The 24,204-nt window shown below is 46.4% G+C and overlaps 1 protein-coding gene across 1 annotated transcript in view; it reads right to left on the bottom strand.

Annotated features, from left to right (window-relative positions):
• The window catches only part of Delta (uncharacterized), a 42,361-nt gene extending 18,616 nt beyond the window's left edge, over positions 1–23,745 (bottom strand). The window contains exons 1-3 of the mRNA XM_071699270.1: positions 22,722–23,745; positions 17,536–17,838; positions 6,589–6,652 (exon numbers count right to left, since the gene is read on the bottom strand). Coding sequence (XP_071555371.1) covers positions 6,589–6,652; positions 17,536–17,838; positions 22,722–22,781 — 427 coding nt within the window. The 5' untranslated portion in view covers positions 22,782–23,745. The remainder of the gene's footprint in view (positions 1–6,588; positions 6,653–17,535; positions 17,839–22,721) is intronic.
• Positions 23,746–24,204: the final 459 nt, after the last annotated feature.

The raw sequence follows: 24,204 nt of genomic DNA, 5'->3' as shown, positions 1-24,204 counted from the left end.
CTTCAAGAACGAAAGTTCCTTTAATAAAATGTTTTTTTATGTAGCTCCTTTATTAATAAAATAACTTATATCATTATTAATATCTGATATTAATTGCAGAATTAAAGTATTTTATCAATATAATTCTCGTATTGTGGACCGAAAAAATTCTGTAACTCAAAGAGGCTCAATTAATATTGCTGTCACCTGATAACGCTGATTTGCTGACAATGAGAGAAATCCTTCGATCACACGCCACTGGGTGCACTCTCTTTCTCTCTCTATTCACCGCGCGCATCGAGAAGAAAGAAACGAAGGAACGAAGAAACGAATAAGCGAAGAAAAGAAAGAGCGAGGAGGGAACAAAAGGACGAAGGTTTTTCGCCGATGGCGTGCCCGAGGATACTTAAGGAGGGAGTCAGATCAGCCTCTCTTCCCAGAAGGGAAGTGGCTGTCGGCGAAACGGGAGTCGAGAATGAAAGAAAGAGAGAAAGAGAGAAAGGAGGAACGGGAGAAGAGTGAGATGAGTATATCTATAAGAGGGAGAGGCAGTTTATTGGGCTATCTTCCCAGGTGATGCTGTTACGAGTTCCGAAAACGCCGATGTTCGCACGCTACATCGCTCCAAGTTCGATTCTGAGAGAGCTCCGCTACTTGAAATGCGCGGAGCAAAACATAATCGAGAATGAATCGATTTATAAAGCTTTGGAAAGACGTATATTTATATTAAAGAGATAATTCATTATAATAATAATTATTTAGAAACAACTGTCCTAAATAATGTAATCAACAAATCTCTAAGCAAAATAATCACCACAGTGCCATCAGTATTTTCATTAAATAGATGTACATATTTAGGAAGTTGTTTGAATTTTTTAAATCCTAACAAATGTCAGAGACTTTCAGAACACGAGTATGCAAGATGTACACGTATGATGTAAGTATGTAATAGGATCGAGTTGAGCCGTTCCAGCGCGTAGTCGATATTCGCAAAGAGGCGCGGAAAAAATTAATCCACGTTTACATTCACTGAAAGATGATTACGTTGCGCGCTACCAACCGTGTATCGGCGAAGTTACAACTTCCTGCTGCTGTTTCCCCCGGACGTATTAGGATGGACATTGGCTATACCATGAGAGATCGCTGCCGCTCGTTTCTACTTGACCACGGTCCGCGCACGTATACACCCGGTAAACACCCGGCGTGCTCGAGGCCAGACCGATTCAAGGTATTCATTAATGACGCGCAGCGCCGGCGCGTAGCAGACATTTTCTATTGTTCATTCAGAAACGAGCGGCTGCCGAAGAAGTATAGCTTCGAGAGAAAGAAGGAGAAAGAGCTGGCACGCAGCCAGCGGCGTTTTGCCTCCGCCGCGCTGTTTCTGCGCGAAAAAATGATGCGTCGATTATTTAGCGAAATGGATCGTAAAACCCGAACGCGACGGATTAACTTCCGAAACGCCACCGGCTCCGCCTCCGCTCAAGTTTAGCAGGTAGCCTCTTGGTCGCACAGTTTCGACAACCGTGACTCAATGTAGCTCCAGTCGTTTTCTAAGTATATCCTAATAAATAATTCATTTCAGATAACATAAAAATTTTTAACCCGTGAAATTAATTTAAATTGAATTCTCTAAACGATCTAAACTTCAAGACCAATTTTTTCTCCAGATTTTAAGAAAGTGGACTAGACTATTGATTTTCATTGACTTCCTCAATCAAAAACAAGATACAGCTCTACGATCTTTTTACTCTCTGTCGCCGGTTGACACGTGGAGTGCGCAGGAAAGGCGGCCAATTATCGCCGTCGTTATTATCATGCGAAAGAAGGCAGGTGCGCTCTCCTGAGTGCGTCGGGTGATGTGCAGCGAGCGAGTCGCGACGTGCAACGGTGTTCTGTTTGTAAAAAGAAGAGAGAAGAGAGGGACAGGGAAAAAGAGAAAGAAAAAGAAAGAAGAGAAGAGAAAGAGAGAGAGAGAGAGAGAGAGAGAGAGAGAGAGAGAGAAAGAGAGAAGAGAGAGCACGAGAGACTGGCCAGGAAAAAGCGGTTGACAATCGACGGTGACGTAAGTCACGTGTGGAACCACGACCACTGCTGGAGTTCCTTTCGCTCATGCGTGTATATGTGCATGCGTACGCATCGCGGAGAACACACTAACGCGCTTATATCAATTGGGAATGAATAGGATACTCTCAAGTCGGGTGTCTGCCCAATGCGTCCCGGACACGTTCAGTTGACGCAACGGAAACAAATGTAACGTACATTGTACACGCGAGATCTGTCTGTACAAATTGCAGTTTTCTCGACAAAGTTGGAATTAATTCTTGGCTGACAATGAGAGAAATTTCGCGACGGATCAACGAGTTTCGCATTCACACAGTCTTCTCTAATATCGGATAAATTAATAGATTTTGGTTGCTTATCTTACAAAAAGATAAAACAAGATTTCTCAGTTAATTTTAAACAAACTGGTGGTCTTGACTCGAGTTGCGGCACACCTAATTAATATTTTGATAAATGTTACAATCCGTTCCAATTTTTTCCGTAGGAAATATCTCCAAACGATATACAGTTCCTCATATAGATTAACATTGACGGTTCCGGAGCGTTCATGTCGCAGTTAACGAACCGGCGGTGATATTACGAATCGTAGGAACATACCGTTTCCTCAAATGCGTGTGTTAAAGAAGCGTTTAACAGAAGCTTGGCTGGATATCGCGATCTCTATTTAATTCTTTACCACGCGCGTTATCCCATAACGTTTCATAATAGTGCTGTTGGTTCACCGCGAACGAACGGACAAACGAACGGTGGCGCGAGAGAGAGAGAGAAAGCGAGAAAGAGAGAAGGCTCTTTCTTCCTTCTTCTCTTCCCCGCTGGCGCTACGGCGGATGAATGAAGGAAAGGAAGAGTAGTAATCCGATCGGCCTTTACCAAAACGAGCAACGACCGAGCACACGGAGCAGGCGGATGTCGGTGAACGTCGTCATTAGCGACAAAGGAAACTGGTTCGCGTACAATAATGCCACTTCATGTGCGCGCTCGACACACGAGGGACCGATCGATCGTCTCGTCGAGCGCTCTCATCGACACGTGTAATCGTTCGTGCGCGACACCACCTTGCCCCGCGGAGATTTATAAATATCGTCGCATTGGCGGGAATAAAATTAGACCGGAATAAAAAAAAAGAAGACTTTAAGACCATCCGATATTTATTTAAAGTCTCTTATTTTTAGTTGGAACATTTTGCGCGCGCATAGATCGCGCGCGTATGAATGGTTCATTTTAATTTATGCTTCGTGCAAAAAGTATACCGTTCGAGAGGTAATTCGCCAAGATAACGAGCAATTTGATATCGAGTCTGTAATACGAGAAAACAGCTCCGTAACAGGATTAAGAACGCGATTTTATCTTTCCTCTTACGCTCTCCCGCGACTATGATCGTCCTTGAGGAACGTCGCGGCGATAATTAACGGCGGCGAATGGGATTCCCACGAAATTTTCGTGACACGCGACGCGGAGCGAACGCAACTCCGAGCGCAGGTGCAGCGACGCGACGCGTGCACCGGCATGGCACGTATAAGCAACGCAACGTAACGCAACGTAACGCAACGTGGATAATGGGTGTGCGTGTGTGCGTGATGGGCGGCTAAAAGGAGAAAGAGGGACGCCCGAAAGGGAAGGAGGCGAGAACGCCAGGAGCGGGGGCGGCAGTTAGAAGAGGAGGAGGAGGTGGTGGTGGTGGTGGTGTTCGCCTGAGAAAGGAAGCAGCATCCGAGCAACGCGGCAATAAAGGGCTCGTTTCGCCGGTGCGTTGTGGGTATTATATTGTGCCCGGAGCAGCAGCACGGTAGACGGAGCACAATGTAAGCGGTGTATCCGCGATAAAGACCCCGGGGATAGGTGTATATCCGGGACACGATGTTTGGCGATCCGTCGTGGATATTGATGCAGACACTACCGTGATAGTGGTGTATTAACCTTTTACCATCCACATTATGCTCAAACACATCAACGATAAATTGTTTCTATTTTCTTTTATTTTATTTAATGTTATCAGGTCGAATATTCCTAACGTAATAATCAATTTATGTTAATTTAAAGAATTTTTTAAGATATCGAAAATACGATTTGCCAGCCGTGAATTATTCCTTCCTTGCGTTGTAATCGCGACTATATAATATAATTCAGGGTTCAACGCGAAACGACGAATATGCACGAGGAAACTGAGACAACAAATTTCGATACGTCGATGACTTTATACAACATCCGCATGCTAAGAAAAGAATCGCAGTCACTGCGAAGCAGACGCGTATAAGGCAAGCGGTACTTTGACGATAAAACCCAGAGACTGAAGAACACTCGCCGGCTGTAACGTGAACGTTAACACTCGTGTCAGACAGAAAGAAACCTCGGTGCAACTTATCGTTCTTTCATCCAACATAGGATACGTGTAGTTACCGTTAAAAAAATGGAGTTACTTTGATAATGAAATGCAAGAATTAAGAATTATTACGCGATTAGTTTATATCTTTTTTAATAGTATATACGCATCATTGAGTCTTCATTTTAACGGACAAATCATACACGTGTGGATAACTATGAGGAAACACAACACGTTCGACATTGTACCCAGTACCCAGATATGCAGAACAGAGAGATTAGCCCTGATGGCCTCCGTGTCAACGAGAGCTTTATTAGCAGCAGAAACATGTATATGAGAACACACGCGCGGTAATCTCGGGCATGTTCATTAGAGTTCCTTGAAACAAGATTCCCCGCGTAACTTTCGAGTTTTCTCGACCCGACAGTGAATCCAGTTTTGTACTCTTATGAACTTTGTGTTCGCAAACTCGTTCGCGCGCTCCGAGAAGTCGCTGCTTCCTCGTTCGAGGAAGGCATGTGAAAAAAAGAGAGACCGGCAGATAAATAAGCGCGAGATCGAATGAAGTACGCGCCGCGTGGCGCCGAAACAGTTAAATTCGGTTAATTGGCCGAAGCCGCGCCGCGCCGGCGGCGATGGCAGTGGCGGCATAGGTGATACGAGGAGCGACGACGCGACGCGACGGTGTACGCGTGTGCGTGTGACACGCATGAGGGCGCGCGGCCGGCCGCCGCGCCGCACGTATGCAGCTTCCGCTCTCTCCCGTCGGCCGATTCTAATTATCGGAGGGGCCCCACGGGACTTCTCGAGGAAGAAATTAAGCGGTCTCGCTCTTCTTACCCCGTTTTTAAAGCCGGTCTCGAGAGTGAATAGAAGCGGATGCGTGTGCTACCTGCGCGCGAGTGCGTATAGAAAACCGTACGCACTTCATCCGACGCGCGGTTGTTACACGTACGTTGTATCCGCCTCAAAACTTTACATAGAATTATTACATCGAAAATTGGAATAAATAAAAATTAATTTGAAACAACACATTCCGTAATTTTGTATCTTTCCCTCGAATCTCTTGGAGCATTTGTAAATTATATTCTCGTTAAAAAAAAGCATCCAACTACTAAATTTAAGAACAATTGACGGTAGGTCTAAGCTAGGCTCGTTGGATGCGCTCGTATATATACTCGGTGTCAAGTTACTTCCAGCGCGATGGAAGATGAGTGTACTACGGTTACACAGGAAGGAAACACTAGTGCCGCCGCCGCCGCCGCCGCCACCCGGTATCCGCCGTCTCTCCTCTCTTTGCTCTCACTTTTCTCTCTCCCGCAGCTCTTGGTCGACGACACAACGCTATGACACAACGGAGACGCGTTGCCGTAATAACGCGCAGTTACAAACGAGGAACGACTAGCGGCAATAGAGACTGAATAGAACAATGAAAATGTGACGATTGTTCGCGGAACAACGGCCGATCTCGACTCTCGTAAAGATTTACCAAGCATATTTATCTATTGCGTAAAATTGGATATAACGTTTATGATAAAAAAGATTCAAAGAACTGAATTATAACGTTACGATGAAAAATACTCGTAAATGTGACAATTCTTGTATGTTTCCTTCATATGTAATCTTTGTAAAATTGTTTATGAAAAGGACAATAATTACTACAATTAATTGGGAAAATAAGTAAACACTTATAACGAAATATATAACATATTTCAAAATAAATACATCGTAGCTATATTATATTTCAGAATTAATAACAGTTATTAATTAAATAAAATGAAGAGAAAGCCCAATAACTAAATACAATGCCGTAAGAAAATTGATCTACTCTTTCTTTCTTTTCTTCTTTCGGTTCTTAAACTTTAAAGGGATGAGAATCAAGAGGTAGTTGACGAAGGAAGGAAGAGGAAGAAAATGGAGGACTCAACGTCTCTGGTAAGTGTCATGCTCAGGGACCGGAAGTGCCTTCTCGACTGGTCCACGTTGCACGAGACATCGTGTCTCTCTTATGGGCCAGCTGGACCACACATGCCCACCCGACAATATTCTTGCCTTCTCTCTTGTGGCTTTAAAAACGTGCGCAACGCATCTATAGGACTAATTTTATGATAATATTGATAATCCTTCGTCATTCAGCTTTTTACAAGTGCGTGCGCGCAAGCACGCACTCATGTTCGATATAATCGTACATGATCTAGAAAAGAGTGAAAAAATGAAATTACACTCACCGGCCGATTGATGTGTGCTGTTGTCCGTATCGTGATAAGCTTCCACTATCAGCGAGAATGTACCCTGTAAACAGAAAAAAGGTTACGTGAGTCTCGTGCGTTTCAGAATAATCAACAATCATAATAATCGTTTAGGAAAGCAAAAGGAGAATTCAAGGAAAAATTTCAGACAAAATTAATAAGTTCTGTAATTAGGTTTAATGCCGATAATTAAAAAGGTGCGTCATTCATATTTTTCGACCGTGACTCGTGCGCACTTTCGAAATATAACGGTAACGTTAGAGGAAATATTTCCGTGGTGAAAGGGTTAACAACAAATTAAACGTTTCGCGACGTGCTGCGTCACGTGCACACCTGCCACGCGTTGCCACGCGTCCGCCCGCCGGCAGAACGACGAGCGTGCACATCAAGAACGAACGAGGAGAAACGGTTACGCGTCACTGGTAAAGAGAGAGGGAGGTCAGGGAGGGGACCCGCAGAACGCGAAAGAGGACAGGAAGGGGGCCGACACGCGCGAAAATCACCCCCTTTCGAGTTATCGTCCAGGCACGAGGGGAATTGCAACCCCACAGGGGTCAACTTCCATATAACCACATGAGGTACCCTCCGTGTAAATCACGCGTCGCATTGAGATACACATGCGCGCGTGCTAAGTGCGCTGACATGTGGAAACTACGATCAATTGCGCTAAATAAATCATCTACGAAATGTCGTTAGCCAATTTGCCTCGGCCAGCTCATTTTACGCTGATTCTCCCGATTTCACGAAATATTCGGTGATTTTTTAAAATCGTTCCTGTATTGTTGATTAACTTGCTCGAGTAATTCTTTTCGTCCTATATACTTTTAATTAACAAAATAAAATTTGTTCAATTACAATTCGAAAGTTAAAAGTCAAAAAGAAATCTGTTCCAAAGCGACCGTGGAACAGCCCCTCCCAAATGAGACAGGAAACGCAGGAAACTTGGGTGCCCGTTGTACACACATGGCTGTTCCGAGCGACGTAATTTAAAGGCTGAGGGATACCAAGTAGAGATACTTGAAACGACAGCTCGTAAATACCGTAATGATGTTCCCCCGTCGCCGAGAAACCACACGAGGCACTACAGCACTACAGTCACTTGGACATGTCGCAACGAGGCACACGGTGTTACCGTGTAATACACGTACGTGCTGGACGCAGCATACCCTACACTACACGTATGTGTGATGATAATACGTCGTTTAATTATTTAACGTCGCATGAGCATGTACGGTAAACACAGAAAGAGAGCACCGCGCGGCTCCGCGGTATTATGCGCGACCTCGTTAGTCGTTGCCACGCGGAGAATAATAAATGTTTATATCCGCCGGCGTCGTTATTCCCGCCCGTGTTTCGCCCGAGTTCCCGTAAACGAGTCTCCCTCGGTAATCCCATGGCGAATGTCATCTCGCACATGGAAATTTATGCGCGAACTCCGTTACGCACCGCGCTCTCATCTCCCGCGAGCTTTCCTTCCGCTACGCAATCTCGACGTGCAAAACGAAAACCGCGAGGCAAAAAATAATACAGCAATAAGATTATACAGTATATAAATGTTGAAATGAATCAATATTTAGCTATATGTTCGGTAATGAAATCAAAGAAATATTTATTCAAATTTTATCTATCGACTTTTCCGGCAAGTAATTAGTTTCTTACAAGAAAGCATATTATTATTTAACGTTATCGATCATTATTTCCTGCATATTTCGCATACTTGTATGGATATTTCCACCTAAAATTAACTTTGCGGTGTAAGTATGTACCGCGTACAGGTACAGGTACGCATTCGCCCTTCGCCGCGAAAGGGTTGAAGGACGAGGGAGCAATTTGTCTCTGCTAAAAGAAGCGAATGGAGAAAGAGAGGAGCGCAGGTTGTGGTGCACCACACACACACACACACACACACACACACACACACACACACACACACACACACACACACACACACACACACACACACACACACACACACACCACACACACACATCTTTCACGACGAGATACCGAATGTGCGAGACGTGGTTCGAGACCGGTCCAAGGCACAAGGGCCTCGAACACGCGAGAAGGGCGAAAAAGCGAGGAACACGAGGGCAGAACATAGTAGGCGTAGACGGAAGCGAGACGAGAAACACAGGGTTATACCGCCTTTTTCTCTCGCGGCAAGGACGCGTCTCGAAGTTTAGACACGCGGGACGTGTACTTAACGAAAACGAGAGAAAAAAAGATCGTACCTTGTGGTAAGAGCAACAAATCAGGAGCAAAAGAGAGAAAGGGAGAGAATAAATCGCCGAGAAGACAAATGCCACCGTGATCGTCCGCTAATTTATTACGGGGGATTGGAATGAAATCGGCGAGGAATCGCGACCAGGCGTTCGAAAAAAGGCGCGGTTCTCTGCGGGAACAATGCGCCTCGGCGGGTACGGTGTGTGTATGTACGTATGCGTGTGCACCGGTAGCGGTAGCGGCGATTGCTGACGGGCTAGCGCGACGCGCGGTCGCGGAAGGCGGGCTGAGAAATCCACAGGACGATAAAGACGGGCGAGGATATGCCCGAGAGGGAGGGAGGGAGGGAGATAAGGAAACGCGTCCTAGCCCGATCCTTTTCCTTGCGGACGCAAGGGATGACGAGGAGGAGGAAGAGAGAGAGAGAAGAAGAAGAATCGGAGAGGTCCTCTTGGTGCCGACGGTGCGCGCGCTAGAGCGAGAGGCCGAATGCGACAGAGGGAGAGGCGACATCAGGCGCGGCGCGGAGCGGAGCGGCCGCTACGATAGAGCGAGAGCCGGCAGGCGCGACGGCCGCTGCGCTAGAACGAGAAAGAGAGGAGAGCGAGCTGCTCGCTCGCTCGGCAGTCGGTTCCCACGGCTGCGCAGCATACCTCCACCTTCTCTCGCCTCTCTTTTCCCTTCTTCACCGCCGTCAGCCCGAACCACCGTGCCGCGCCGCGCCGCTTTGTCGTTCCTCTTCTCGGGCCCGCGTGTGCTCCTCTTTCGATCTCCCTCTCGGTCTCTTTCTCTCGTCGTTTCTCTCGCTTCAACTCTCACGTAGACCGTCCTCTCTGTCCAGTGATTCGCTTCTTCTTCTCGTCTGCTTCCTTTCTCTCTTTCTCCGTCGACTCGCGTTTCTTCACGTACAACAGGACGTAGCCTGCAATCTCGGAGCGCGGGCGCGTATATATACGCGCGTATTAATCATCGCGGAAGACGGTCGCGCAGAGGAAAGAGGAGAGACGGAGAGAGCGAACGGTCTACATGTAAATGCATCGTCGTCGGCGGCAGAGTGTCGTCGCTCGTTATCCGCGATTTCCTCTTCCTCCTTTCGATTCGAAGGCGGCCGCGAAAATTTCACCATCGTCCCTGTAGCCATCGCGGAAACGCGTTACCTAATCCCCGAGAACGCCCGTCGCTACGCGCCGAGCGGCGCGGCACATCCAGGAATGAAAGGACGCGGTAAAAATAGACGAGTCAGACGGAAGGACACCGATAGGCACTAGGCAGTCGCGATGCAGCCGATATGTATATGTAATATTGTAATATGAAACCGAACGCGCGAACGAGAGAAAGAAAGATATCGCAAGTAGAGTCGAAATCTTTCGGAATATTTTCAAATTATATTTCAGGAAATAATAGGGTGTTACTTATAAGTTGTATTTCGAAATTAGAGAAATTGGAGGCTAGGCGAATATTCTGAAAAGTAACATTGGATAATTACTCGTGAGTGGAATCAACATGAATGGCTCCCGCTCTATTCCTTCCCCGTTCGCCGTAATGCGAACAAAAGTCACGCTTTCACGGGCCATTCTTAATGCGAAGCGATGCGACCTGTTTTATTAATGCACGCTTCGATCGGACCATTACTGTTTCCAACTTTCAACTCTTATTGTAATCAATTACGAATCGTTGTTCGTTGCATACAAAAGTTTCGTTATCAATATGAAAAAACATCAAGATCCTTCTTTTGTTAAAAAAGGAAAAGAACATTATAGTTAAAGTTTTCTCTCGATTTGTAAAAACGGTCGTTATACAATTGTGACACTATCATATAATATAAAAATGATTTTAGGAATTAACCGGAATTAAACGACTCTCGCACGATGGAATCGATAATGACATATATCACTCGTGTCGAGCGACCGTACATCGTTCAAGAAACGAGCAGTTGGTCAGTCAATCAGTCAATAAGGTTCACCCACGCGCGTGCATCAGGTGATGCGTACCTGCCCGATGACCACGTGACGAGGGAGAAAGGGTGAGGGCAGATACACGCTTACAAACCATATTTTCGCTTTGTCGATGGCGCGTTGTAGGGGAAAAGACAAAAGTTGCCGAAGGAAGAGTGACTGGGTAAACAGTGACGTCTTGTAACAGGAATTTCGATCGAATTCTACGGAAGTAACAATTATAGAATGAAGCGTTAAAAGCGCGTGTGAATATCATTTTTTTAGAATGAAATAAATACTTCTTATATTCACACTTTTTACATGCTTGTTCAACGGACTTTGTATAGTCATTCTGAACATAGCGCTCCAAAAGTTATATGAAAATGATGGTGCGTGCACACCATCGCGAAAAGTGACAATAAGCAGCCTTGAGACAAAAACCTATTTTCGCTATTATTATGTGAGGCTCTCTCTCTCCCCTTTATATTTAAGGTTCCCTTTTTTTATAGCCAGGAGGAGCATATGCGCGCGACAAAAGAGTAACAGGAAACAAGGTCTGGGAGAGGAAATGGGATGGATTAAGAAGCGCTTCCGCGTAAACGGGCACCCCCGAGCGATGTCGTAATAAGAATCTGTGAGATGAGTAACCAGCCGTTACTCAATACTTTTGTACTCTCGCGGAGTAAAACTTGAACTCGATTGCAGCGAAGGGAAACTTGCCGAGTTTTACCGTTACAAACAAATAGCGTATGCTTCGATCGCAATTCATGGGGAATCCATTCTATTGTTATAAATCCTTTTTAATCTATGTTGAGGAGTATATTATTTGTACGAGAACAAGACACATGTCATCTGTCAGATAAAATCCATTTAAATTATTAAAAATTAGTATAAAAAAAGAATATGTGGAAAAAATATATATATTATATAAATCTTATATATACCTAAATAATAACAAGTGTATCCTTTCGCTAAAAACATGTTCGTTGATTTCGAGAGAAGGTCTCGAATCGAAATAAAACTTTGTCGACGCGTAATAGGTTCTAAGTTCCGTAGTTCGTGCTGTGACACGCACGCGAAAAGGAAGAGAAAAGGAGGAAGGAAGGAAGGTACCGCACGCAGACATAGGAATTAACCGCCGGTAGGGAAAGAGGTCGATCGCGTGCGAGTCTCGCAAGCTCGCACGCGCGGCAGAACTAAAAATACGCATCAGCGGAGTTTCGGGAATCGAGCGTCGCCGTCGCTGTCGCCGTCGCTGTCGCGTCGTGTTGTCGTCTCCTTTTTCTCCCTTCGCGTCTACATAATTCGTGTTAAATGTAAGCCGCGTCGCGATGCGCCGAATCACCTAGCTACTGCCGCCACCCCCCGTACACGTAGTCATTCGTTCGTTCGTTCATTCGACCTTTCGCCGCTCGTGCCTTCGTCTGGGACGCGAATCACGCAGCCTTTTCGGCCGTGGGACCCACGGCTCGCCTGCTCGCTCGCTAGCCGCCTTAGTTTCGAGCCCCACCTTTCCTCTCCCTTCTTCCTGCAACGCGATTCCCATCACTTTCGCGGCTCCCTCGTCCTCTGCCTCTCGCTGTTCTTCCTCGAGTCTCGATCTCGCAATCGCGTTCCACGAAAACGCATTTAAGAATGCTTATGACGCTACTGTATAGTATCCCTCGTTATAATTTTGGCAATATTATCGTCTGATACGAAATCACATCTATATAGAAATATAAATTGCTTTATATAGGCTAGTGAATCCATCCGATACCCTTTTTATTCGTAAAAATAGATATTTAGCAGACATCTGAATTGAAATTCAGGTATTTACGTTATTTCTGCCATTACAGATTAATTGCAATTTTCTTTGACGATTTTCTTAATTAATGCTATAGCAATACGAGACGAATATCGATAGCCGAGCGTACTTCAGTATTCCTCTAACCACTCTAACGTCAACATCTACCTTACGATAATGCGTGATATTTATCGCGGAAGGAAGTTACGGTGATCGGCTAAAAATAGAATGGCACGACGGCGGAATTCCCAGGCGACAAGTAACGAAAGCGGGAAAAGAATGGAGCGAACAAACAAGTGAGTGAGCGTGCGTGCTATTAGCGCGAGTGCGCGACTGCGCGCGGAAAATCGTGTAACGCTCAATGCTGTACGGCGCGGCGCGGGCGCGCCCCGCGAGCGACGGTGCGCTCACTCGCGAGAAGCGTGCGCAACGATCGAGCACAGTAGCCGCACTGTCGCTAGTCGCCTCGTGCAGCTCGTGCTGTTTTAATAAGGCGGCTCGTGTACACGAACGTAAAGCCAATTAAGGCGCGCGCATAAGAGACCGCGGCACGCACGCACGCACGCACGCATAAGAGATTGCAGCGTCTGCGAAGGTTACGATTATGTATCGAGACGACGCATGCCGCCGAATGACATACCACAAGCATTCCTCGGGGCGCCCACCGACAAATAATTTAAGAAATAAGTATGAAAAAAAATTGCTTTGACGAGAATGTCGATTTGCCTCTAAGGAAAGTTTCTCTGGAATTTCTACGTTAATATTTAAAAAATCCCAATTAATTTTGTTAATTAAAAAATATTATAAAGAATAATTTTTTTAAATCTGTTATTAAAATTTCACGTAACTTTTAGCTTTCACTGAAATATATACAAATTGTGCATGTAGTCGGTAAAACGATTGTTTTTAATAAATCACGAAACTCATTCTTAGATTCGTCGAGTTGTGTCGCTAATTATACGCACGAACATTTGATGAACCTAGTTGCAGTGATGGAAAGGCCATTAATTCGCGCATCTCGGTCGCACACGACAGGGAAGTGATTTACGCGCATTGCACGTAACTGTTATTTATAGTAGCTATTTTATCGGTTCTCGCTCGTCCAATGCTCGTGCGTACGGCTCGTGAGTCGCGAGTCAATTTACTAATTGCGAACTCGGCCGTAATCAGCGGCAACAACGAGTTAATTCACTTTTTCACTGTCCTTCGTTATATCGTGCTGTAGAAACGCGTCATGTAACAAACCGTTTATGTAAATTATTTGTCACGATAGTATTAAATAAAAAAAAAAAAACAAATCATTAGTATGCTTATGTACCTATACTATGGGTCTTTCTCATCACTACTTGTCTCAATTCTCTTTATGTAAAGCTGATCTTACGATATGGGATTTAGAATGTAGTTAAAACGGTTCTTGCTTTTGAAGCTACGAAAATAAATCGAGTACTCCAAATAGCGATTGCGGCTTACGTCGGTTTCGAGCTATTTCGCCAAGCGAAGTCGGCGATATCCGACACGAGAGTCGGCCAGAAATCGGTCAGGAACCACCAAAAGTTCTCCGCGAACTGTGACCGTGTCTTCCGAGAACCCGAGGGCCGCTACCGACTTCGTTTGATGCTACATCAAAGCAGATGCCGGGTAGAATATCGGCAACTGCTCTCGGGATAATTTCGACATCGGTGCATCGTGCGATAATCCTATCAGCCGCCGAGTTGTGGGTTCAACCGGTGGTAAATGTCGAAGAACGCACGTGCCTGTATCACCCGGGTATAGATGGGAAAGAGAAAGAGAAAGTGAATTTGTTTTGCCTCCGGCTCAAGTCCTGCCAAGTAGGCAGGACCGACAGATTCACAACGTGTCTTATTATATTATATTCCAAAAAGAAAATCCACTCATAAAAAACCGTGTAAGAGGTTTTATCGTTGACGCTTTTCCGCGATTCTTATTGGTTCTCTCATTGCGCTTACTTCGAAAAACGGTCAATGTGTAAGAGAGAGAGAGAGAGAGAGAGAGAGAGAGGGGGGCGCGAGGGGCGCCATATGGGTTAGTAAATTTAACTCTGCTCACGAGAAAGCACGGAGGGCGAGAGAAGAGAACAGGAGAGAGAAAGAGCGAAGACAAGAGTACGTGGGAAGTGTGGAGAGGCGCAAAAGACCCCGGCCATCTGCTGCGGAGCGGCGGTTTCATAGTCAGAACCATAGTCAGAAATGCGCGAGCACCGATATGAGAAGATTGACGTGCGTCCAAAGATGCTGTACATTGGCGTGCAGTTTCAGCTCGAACACACATCGCCATTCGTGGAAACGGTAAAAACAAATTTGTTTACCGAATTTACTGATAAATACGTGGAGTTTAAATTCTGCGTGTGAACTTACATGGCAGTTACAAGATAGTTTGGAGCCTTATAAATTGAATTGAATAAAAATATTTCTTGGACTGTATAAATCACGTTACATCACATACACCTTGAGAACCTTTTTTATATAATTTCGTCATAAGATCATACAACAAATGTCCTTCCTCGCTTATCGATGCTTCATATGTAATATCGACTTTTTTATATCTCTCTCTAGATAAAACATAAATAAATTATAAATATCTTTATACCGTGATATCGTCAATTTTCCGATCTACGATTCGACGACTTATTTCATCGATTATCTATTTACTTCTACCATATTTACATTTCGGCGCCTATGAACTATGAACGCCAGCAACAGCAAGCAGCATCAACAACAGCAGGAGGGAAAGACAAGTGTTACTCTCCCCTTGTTCACTCTCTCTTTCTCTTATTTCTCTCTTTCTCCGTGGCATCTGCCAACTCTCTCCCTCCCTCCCTCCCTCCCTCCCGCCACCTTCTCGATCTATCTCTTGCCCTCGTTATCTCTCTCTTTCTCTCGGTTGCACCGACGCATGCACGCGTGCAAGCGACGTTGGCAACACGCGTCGTACGTGCCACGCAAACGCAACCCCTATACACGTGCTCTCGGTGTTTTTCTCTCTTTCTCTCTCTCTCATTCCTTTAACACAATCAACCTGTCCGTACGCCATAACGATCTCGTTGCAACGCGCGCGCGAAAGTAGGAAGGGAAAAAGCAGATGCGAGAGAGTGCGTCGATCCTGCACGTTCGTATCGGCCGACGCGCGTTACGCGCACGCGAGAGAAAGAAAGGACGGGAAAAAAAGCACGTTTCCCCCTTTTCGTTAATTGCGCGCGTCAAGCGAGGCAAAAATCAAAGTCGTTGCGAGCGAGAACGGCCGCCGCTGCCGACCTGTTGCAAATGCAACGCGACCGACGACGCGTGCAACTTCTCCCTCGCCTACTCGACTACACGACTACACGACGCACGCACGTGTGTCTCCCCATATATATCGCTAATATCGCACGCGCATCGAAATTACATCGCTAGGATGAGGTCGCTTCGAGTTGTAAACACTGCACGCAAACGTATTTTAAACCCGCCTACATATTTCAAAATTCATATGGAATCTCTGATGAAACTTCTAACATTTTTAACGATACTCATACACAGACTTTCAAAACCGAAACTTGATTGATCATACCACATAGCGGATTGCATCGCCGATGTTGCAATAGCAATCTCGATGTACATGATACGACCTTCAGAAGTTACAAACCGAACAGGTTTTCAGTCTCGCACGCGAAACTCGCGAACGACTTCCGTGCAAATTAGTCGGTCGGTTATGCGAGACGAGAGCAGGACTGTGCGATTGTGCTTTCCGCGCGAGATAGCATCGCGACGTGTATTACAAAGGGCGGCGATTTCGACTTTGTCGACGCGTTAACTCTCAAGATCTCTCGCTTATATAATTTCCTCGCGATCTTCGCACGCGAATTCCGCGTGTTCTTCATCTTGGTCTCGTTCCGACGTTTGCTGGAAATGAGTTAGAAATGCACTCGTCCGATTAGCATCTGACTAAATGGACGGACGAAAGCATTGTTCTTTTCCACGCAATCGAATTCTCATTGCATCATTTTTACGTCCTTGCAATCTAATTTCGACAATTTAAAATTTTTCCATTTTATTACATCAGAAATGTGTATACTTACAATTAGTCGATTACGAAACAACGCATGCCTGTTCTATATGATAAATCATTACGAAATTATTCATATCTGCTGAAAAATTCGTATTGCTAATGATTGAGAGAAACCTTCGAAGTTGTTTCGTATTGCTAATGATAGTAATGATTGAGAGAAACCTTCGAAGTTGGTCCTCTTGATTGTATAACACATCAGAGATATTTAGCGAATGTGGACACGCGGAGAAAAATGCGTAGAATCACTGTTGCGCAGGAAATATGTATAGTTTTCATTTGTTTTTTGCAACTGTATGTTTTGTAAGTTATATATCGCTGCCGGTGCAACATTATATAGAACACCCTGTACCTGTTATCTATCACCACACGGTCGTCAACATTTCTTACTTCCCACATTGAAACGTTTATGCTAATCGAAGGCTCCAGCAAAAAATCTCCAGCGCGTGCACGCCTCTCATAAGCTTATCGTGAGTTGAGCGTCGTGTATCGACGCGCATCGTCTTTCATAAGTTTATAAATTATCGCGTATAATTCGACAATGATATATCCCTTAGAATGTTGAACTCATCCTACGCACATATACGAGTATAATGTTCCATGCTATTATTAGACACGCAAGGTGTCTTGCCACTACTTGTATATATCAACCATAAAAAGTTTGATAAACTTTCTCTCTCCCAATAAAAAATTTTGTTGGATGATCAAAATAGCTTCTTGATTTTTCGAGCATTAAATATTATGAAATTTTAAATTATATTTCCGTTGATAACCGAGACACGTGTACAATCTTGTTACTCGGTTATGCCGGAAGCTTTGTTAACCAAAACATTCGGAACAATTCGAGAAAGAGCGAATGTTAGTTGTGAGGATAATAAACGTAACACGATCTAGAATATAGTAAATAGTAAAAAGACTTACCGGCCATGTGAACTCGAACGGGAACCTGATGGGGTTGGTGAAGCTCGGCAAAGCGACGTTCGCGCTGAGATTAATCCTGTTCTCGCCGAGAACGGGTGTCACGACGTCGCCATACGTGCACGGCGACGTCGTGTCGATCTTCACCTGGTATTGCTTCAGGCAAACCCGAAACCTCGTCTTACAGACCCCCGAGCACTCGCCTGTCTTGGACGCGCTGCCGGAACAGCACTTGCCCAGGCTGTCCTTGCCGAACTCGTTCACGAAGGACTTTAGCCTCAGCTCGAACACCCCCGAGGCGTTCACCTGTAAAACACGTGCGTTTACGAACGTTACTTCTTCGAGAGGGTACACGTAAGCAAATCGGTGCTATCGTCATTTCAGCCTTATCGACATACGAAATTTTCCGAAGCTTGTGACGAACTAAAACTGTAGATATTAAAAATCGAAATTGAAATTTAAAACACGACGTTTAAAATTGTAGAAACGTTAAAATCGCCAAATATCAATTCTAAACGAAGATCTTTTATTTATCTTAGATAAAAATTTATCTTAGATATCACGATTATGCGTTGAAAATTGAGAATTATTGTACTGACTCATGTGAAAAATATCTTAATATTGGAAATCACGAAAAGAGCGTTCTTCGGGGAGTGTCGAATATAACGGGGCACTTCAACAGTCTTTCAGTCTTTTTAACAGCTGTAACGCGTGCAATCGTAAAAAGGCTTTAATAATGGTGGATCTGGTCTACAGTTGGCGACGAATCATCATGGGACACGCAAAAAAAGAACTTGGTATCAAACGAAGCTCTCTCTTTCTCTCTATCCGCGAGACGGGGGACGTCGCCGTCGTCTCGTGCCCCATGATGTGAAACGCCGCAGGAGCACGTGTGCGCTCACGTTTTTGCGAACGCGTGTCACGCACGTCTCCCAGGAGGAGAGAAACGAGTCGATGCGACAAAAACCGTGCATCCTCTCTCGCTCGCTCGCTCGTTGCGCGAGAACGTATCCCGCGAGAAGCATACAACAGTTCGTCGTCGCGCTTCGCCATTATAATCGAATTGCGAAAATACGCTACGATTTACCGCAGATTCGACGATTCTGGTTTTTGTCTGCGTCGAATAAATTCGAGCTTGGTTTAGTAGTTTAGTTGGTCGTGTTCTTTGCTCTGCCTTTAAGATCTAGTGATCAGTGACTTTTCAACCGTTCAAAATGACTCGTTTTATTAATATAATCTTAAAATCTTTATAAAATGTTAGTAAAAAGAATTAATTAGTATATGTAAAGAAAACATTAATAGCGAAATATATCTCACACACAAACATATATCTTTTTTATGTTTATGTTAATTCAGATGTTATTTTTCCGAGTGAAGAAAGAAGATCAAAATGAAAATTTTTCCTTGCCACTTGACGAACTGCCAGAGCGCTATTATTAAAGCCGACGGATATTCCTTTTTGAAACGTGTGGATGCAAACCGCCTGCAAAAAGAGGCCGGTCGACCAAGCTCGTAAATGCATCAACGCTCTAGTTGGCTCGCGAAGCGCTGCTTAACGAAATTACCGAGTAGAGACCCGGCTCGAAGCGCAAAGCGAAAAACGGCGGAGCGATTAGCGCGTTTTTCGGCGACGTAAAATCGTCGGCGATTAACTAGCGCCATCATCACGCTACTAAATCGCGCGACTTTGTACCTTCCGATCGAACGGGAGATCGATCAGCCTCTATGTATTATCATTATTATCTAATATAAAAACGTGCAATAAAATATCGAGCCAAGAAATAATTGCTGAGGGGAAAAAGCATGTTAGTCAAGGTTTAACGATTCCTTCGATACATCAATATCGTCGCGACTGAGCCGATATGTAGTGTAAACAGTACGTCAGATACGCGTCTCTGATTTTTCCTATCCTAGTCGTCGCGACGCCGAGAACACCGTACATACGCAGAGACATGGCGATCGGTGTGTACGTTACGTATACACGAGCGCGCACACGAATGCGCTTCTGAACGAAGCTTCCCACGAGATATTGTATAGCCGAGAGCGAACGGTAAGTTCTTTAGTGATGTCCGAACGACGAGCTCGGCATTAGATTTCCTTTATCGAACTCCCATGGGTCTCGCGATCGCGTATCTCGCACGCATCGATTACGCGCACCATTAGCAACCTCGTTCCGTCGTGATCCGTCATCGGCAAGTGGAGTAAGCGGTATAATCGTGTGTAATTTAAATCAGCTGACGTGCAGATATATATATATAAATAGAGTATCACACCGAATAAGAAGTTCTATGTCGTATGTAGATTCCACGTACATTTGATATCGCGCATAGTTGTGAATGTCGTGATCGACAAAGATCCCGTCACGTCAAGTTGGAAAAATAAGATATTCTACACGACCTCGTGAGATAAAAATAAATGTTGGTTCGCGGATACAGACTGTATCGCGCGAAGCAACCGAACAACTCTCGTGGCAATCAGCTATTTTTAAAGCGAAAGAATGAATAATACATTTACATTTATACGATTTACCTCGCATTTCAACGCAAAAGTACACAGCGCTACCTGATCCCCGGCTTTATTTACTTAAACACAAACGTCGTGTTCGATGTCAGACAAGCGTCCTCAGCGATAAGAGACCGGGGTCTTTGTTGCCAATCCACTATCGCCGCACTGCGTTTGAAGCGGGACACTCGATGCAATTGCACTCGTCGCGAATCCGTCCCGTTAGTCCGCGTCTCGCGAAAGTAAACGATTGAACGAGCACGCGCACCGCACACACGTCGCACGTATACGTACGCATATACCTCACGCACCTCGACGCTGCCCTCACGATGAGGAATCTCATTTTTGGCGCGCTGGAAAGTTATTCTGGGAACGGAGAATGGCCGCCACGCGTATTTACGGATATACACACGGCACCGACGCGTTTCGGTGCGTTTCGTCACACACAAAACGATTTTCGCCGCCACCCGGGCCACCCTTCAGACGCCTTTGAGGCGTGTCTCCTTCGGGAGGTCGCGATCGCGACACCTCGCCACCTCGCCACCCCGCACTGGACAACAAAGGACTCGACTCTCGCCAACGATCGGCAGGATTCTTGCAAAGATCTTCCACGAAGATCGAAAATAAGCGATCGAGAGGGAGACGAGTCTACGCGGTTCGAAATCATCGCTAGGCGCAACATCGGGGAGAGAGGAAAAACGAATATAGAGGGAGAGGAAGAGAGAGAAGCGGGGCTAGACACTTCTAAAAGAGTGCATCCAGATTTAGAGTTGGGTGCACCGCCGAATACGCCGTTAGGGACTCCTTCGGATAGTAAGAGAGAACTCTTCGAATGGCGAAAGAAAATTTTAGAAGAGAAAAAGAGTACCCTGATTGTGGGAGAGGACAATATATAATCAACAATTTTGCAAGATGATAAAATTAATTAAACTGTCACCTTAAAGTAGAAAAAATATTAATTAATAAAAAAAGATAAAAGAATAGAGAATAACTGATTGCTAAGAACAAATGCGACACTATCGATATTAGTTGCCAAAAGCGTAGGTATATTGTCGATTAAATTCGGTTGCAGAAATTCACGATTCTAAAAGCAAAGTCAGTCTTGTGCGTATTTCGCTGTATAGCCGTATAGTATCAGAGCTGTAAGCAACGCGCTAAGAGATAAGCACGAAGGTAGTCGAGCTCACAAACACGAAGGATCGTGGTAGACAGAAAGAAGAACGCACGAGGAATGGAGGAGGGGGGGGGGAAGCCGGGGGAGACATCTCTCCCAGGAAGAATTCCCTCGGAATCCGTGCGGAGAGAAGAAACCGAGAGAAGAAACGGGGGCCGTATAATACGCGAAATGCATCGCTCGTCGCATTCGGAATCGGTCGTTCGAGAGAAACGATGTAGCGTAAAAAAAAAACTTGAATTGCGAAGCACTGAAGAAAGAATGCAAGAAAAAAGGAAAGTCGGTTCTCAATTCCGCGACTGTCAAACACGACGGAGGCTTTGACAAGTACGAGAGACGCACGATCGCGGATAATTTGTAACTAAATAAACCGAGAAACTTTACGTTTTATTTCCACGCGGGGAAAAAGAGTCGGAGTCGTGACTCTCGAGAAGAGCGTTTCTCGCGGCGGCGGTGCTCGATTCATTCGTTGGATCTCTTTCCGTGTGCCGCGCGTTCAACTCGATTCGATCCTTCGATTTACGCCATTAGCCAGTAACCGGAGAGCAAGCTGTCATTTCCCGTTAGCCGAATGGAGTTAGCGGCTCAAGGTTGAATGATTAAAGGATAAAAAATTCGGCGAGGTCAGGGATGTATTGGCGAGAGCTTTCGTCGTTATCTTTTTTAACGTTAGACGCGGGATTACGCGGAGATATTCATCAGGCGATTTTAATCGGGTCGTGCCGCTTAGAATCACACAAGTTGCGCAAGTGCGCGACCCGAGCCTCGAACGTATTGTGGATAGTTGTGAAACGCGAACCGATTACGTCGAGTCTATTCCGATCTTTCGCATCTCGCGGCGCCTTCCCTTTTCCCGGCGTATATTGATAAGTTTACAACAATGCCGATCTCTCTCCCTCTCCCTTTCTCTCTATCTCTATCTCTACGAGCTGAGATGTAGCGTATATACCTAGCGCATACGAGGCGCTTGGTTGACTCGGTTCGGATGCCGAACGTTGTCGTGCCAAACTCATTCATCGAATCGCGATGCCCAAGGCCGGCGTCGACTCGAGTAGTCGAGTGCCGACCGAGTGCCGACACAAGTTTGACAAACCCCTCCCTAATATCTAGTAATTACAACAACACGTGACGAGTACTATGTTCGGGGTTTACGGAATAATCCCTTCATTCGTATACAAAGTAATTTCGAGGAACGCACGTACTCGCGTCATTTCCGGGAATCGGACGCGTGTATATATATGTGTACGTCTCGTGTTTTACGGCAACCTTGGCACCTGGCAATAGCGGTAACGTTTATGTCCCTCAGATACGTCGTTTCTCGTCTCACGTCAGATCTTCTTGCCGGAGAAATGGCAAGACGGAGGAGTCGGACAAACCTTGACTAACTTCAATTAATGTCCACGGAAACTAAAGTCCGCGCGCGCGCGCGCGCGACGATTCAAGTTGCCGACGGCAAGGAGGAACTTGAAGACGCGGAAGTGGAATATAATAATCGCAGGACCAGAGGACTTACCGCTCGAGGCGTCGGCAGGAGAACGACGGCGGCCGTCCACACGAGCATCGTGGTCCACATGTTGACGCGTCGCGTATCCCTCGGTGTTTACACGCCGCCGGCGCTTGCCCGGAAGGCGGCGGCGGGCGGAGGCGCGGATGTGAGCGGCGATCCGCGCGCGTTCTGCTCGCGTCGTCCCGTGTCGCGTCTTCCCGTCGGCCGGTCGGCGTTACCTGCGTCTCGCCGCGGCACCGCGGGGCTGCTGCATAGCCACGAACCGCGTGCCGGGATACGTTCTCGATGTATGCGAGCCGTCGCCGTCGCCGTCGCCGTCGCCGCGCGAATCGACGGACGACCGACCGAACGAACGAACGGAACAAACGAGCGCCGGGCCGGGCGAATAAACCGCGGCTCAATTCAACTCGTTTACCACTGTGCACTCCGGACGCGAGCGCGAAACGCGGCGTATACGATTTATTTGGCCGGCATGTATACGTACGAACGAGATTTTATTATCGCACGCGCAGGTTTTCACTTTTTACACACTTGCCGTTGACACACTTTATTCCAGTATATCCGTGGGACGACAGACGCTGAGGGGTTCGCCGGGCGGAGAAGGGGGGAGGGCGACGATCCTCGCGTCCGGGGATCTAGGTAGCGATGACGAAGCCAAGGAAGTCCTCTTTCTTTCTCTTCCTCTCGCCGCGGACCGTCGTGAATCTCTTCCCGTTTCCTTTTTCTCTCATACGAGTCACGACCAACCCGTCGCGGTCATACCTCCCAGAGCCAACGAGGGAGCACTGACGACAAACTACGACGCTCTCGTCCTCGGCAATCGTCGCAACAACGACGAGTCACGCACTGATCGCCCGCCGTCGCGCCGCGAGGAATACTCCCTCGGCGATCGGCGGCAGCGCCGTAACGGAGAAGGGCGCCGAAGTAGGGCCGACGGGGGGAGAAGCGAAGAATGGTGGGGCAACCGCCGTGTGGTAGTGGAGGTGGAGCCAAGGATGCCCGCACGGCTCCGGGCTCGTGTGTGTGTGTGCGTGTGTGACGAGTCGAAGATGAACGAGAGAGTCAATGCGCCCGTCGCGCGCGGCGCGGCGGCGGAAGGGGTCCTCCTCCTTCTCCTCGCGCCGCTCGCTCAGAAAGGGGGAAGAAAAGGGCCGGATGGTCGCAGGAGGACGAGGAGCGAGCGAGGAGCTCACAGCTCGCAGACGAGAGGATACCGGCGACGTGAGACGCCGCTTCGAGAGACGTCGGGCTAAGACCGATTGTTGTCGCGGTCGGCGGCGCGACCCTCGAGAGGATCAAAGTTCAGAAGGGGTGCACGACGCTGAATCGCTGCTTCTCCGTCCTCTCTCTCTCTCTCTTCTCTCCTCGGTTATTTCACTCCTGTCTCTAATCCCCTCTCACTCTTGTCGAAGATGTATCGTACATGCGTTCACCTCCTTCTTCCTCCCAGTTTTTGCTCAAATCCTCACCGTATAATCGTACATACGCG

The sequence above is a fragment of the Temnothorax nylanderi genome, unplaced genomic scaffold (genome assembly GCF_030848795.1).
Source record: "Temnothorax nylanderi isolate EJ_2023f unplaced genomic scaffold, tnyl_v1.0 TNYL_tig0017_pilon, whole genome shotgun sequence".
In the NCBI taxonomy this organism is placed as follows: Eukaryota; Metazoa; Arthropoda; class Insecta; order Hymenoptera; family Formicidae; genus Temnothorax; species Temnothorax nylanderi.
This window is presented reverse-complemented; position numbering and strand designations above follow the sequence as displayed.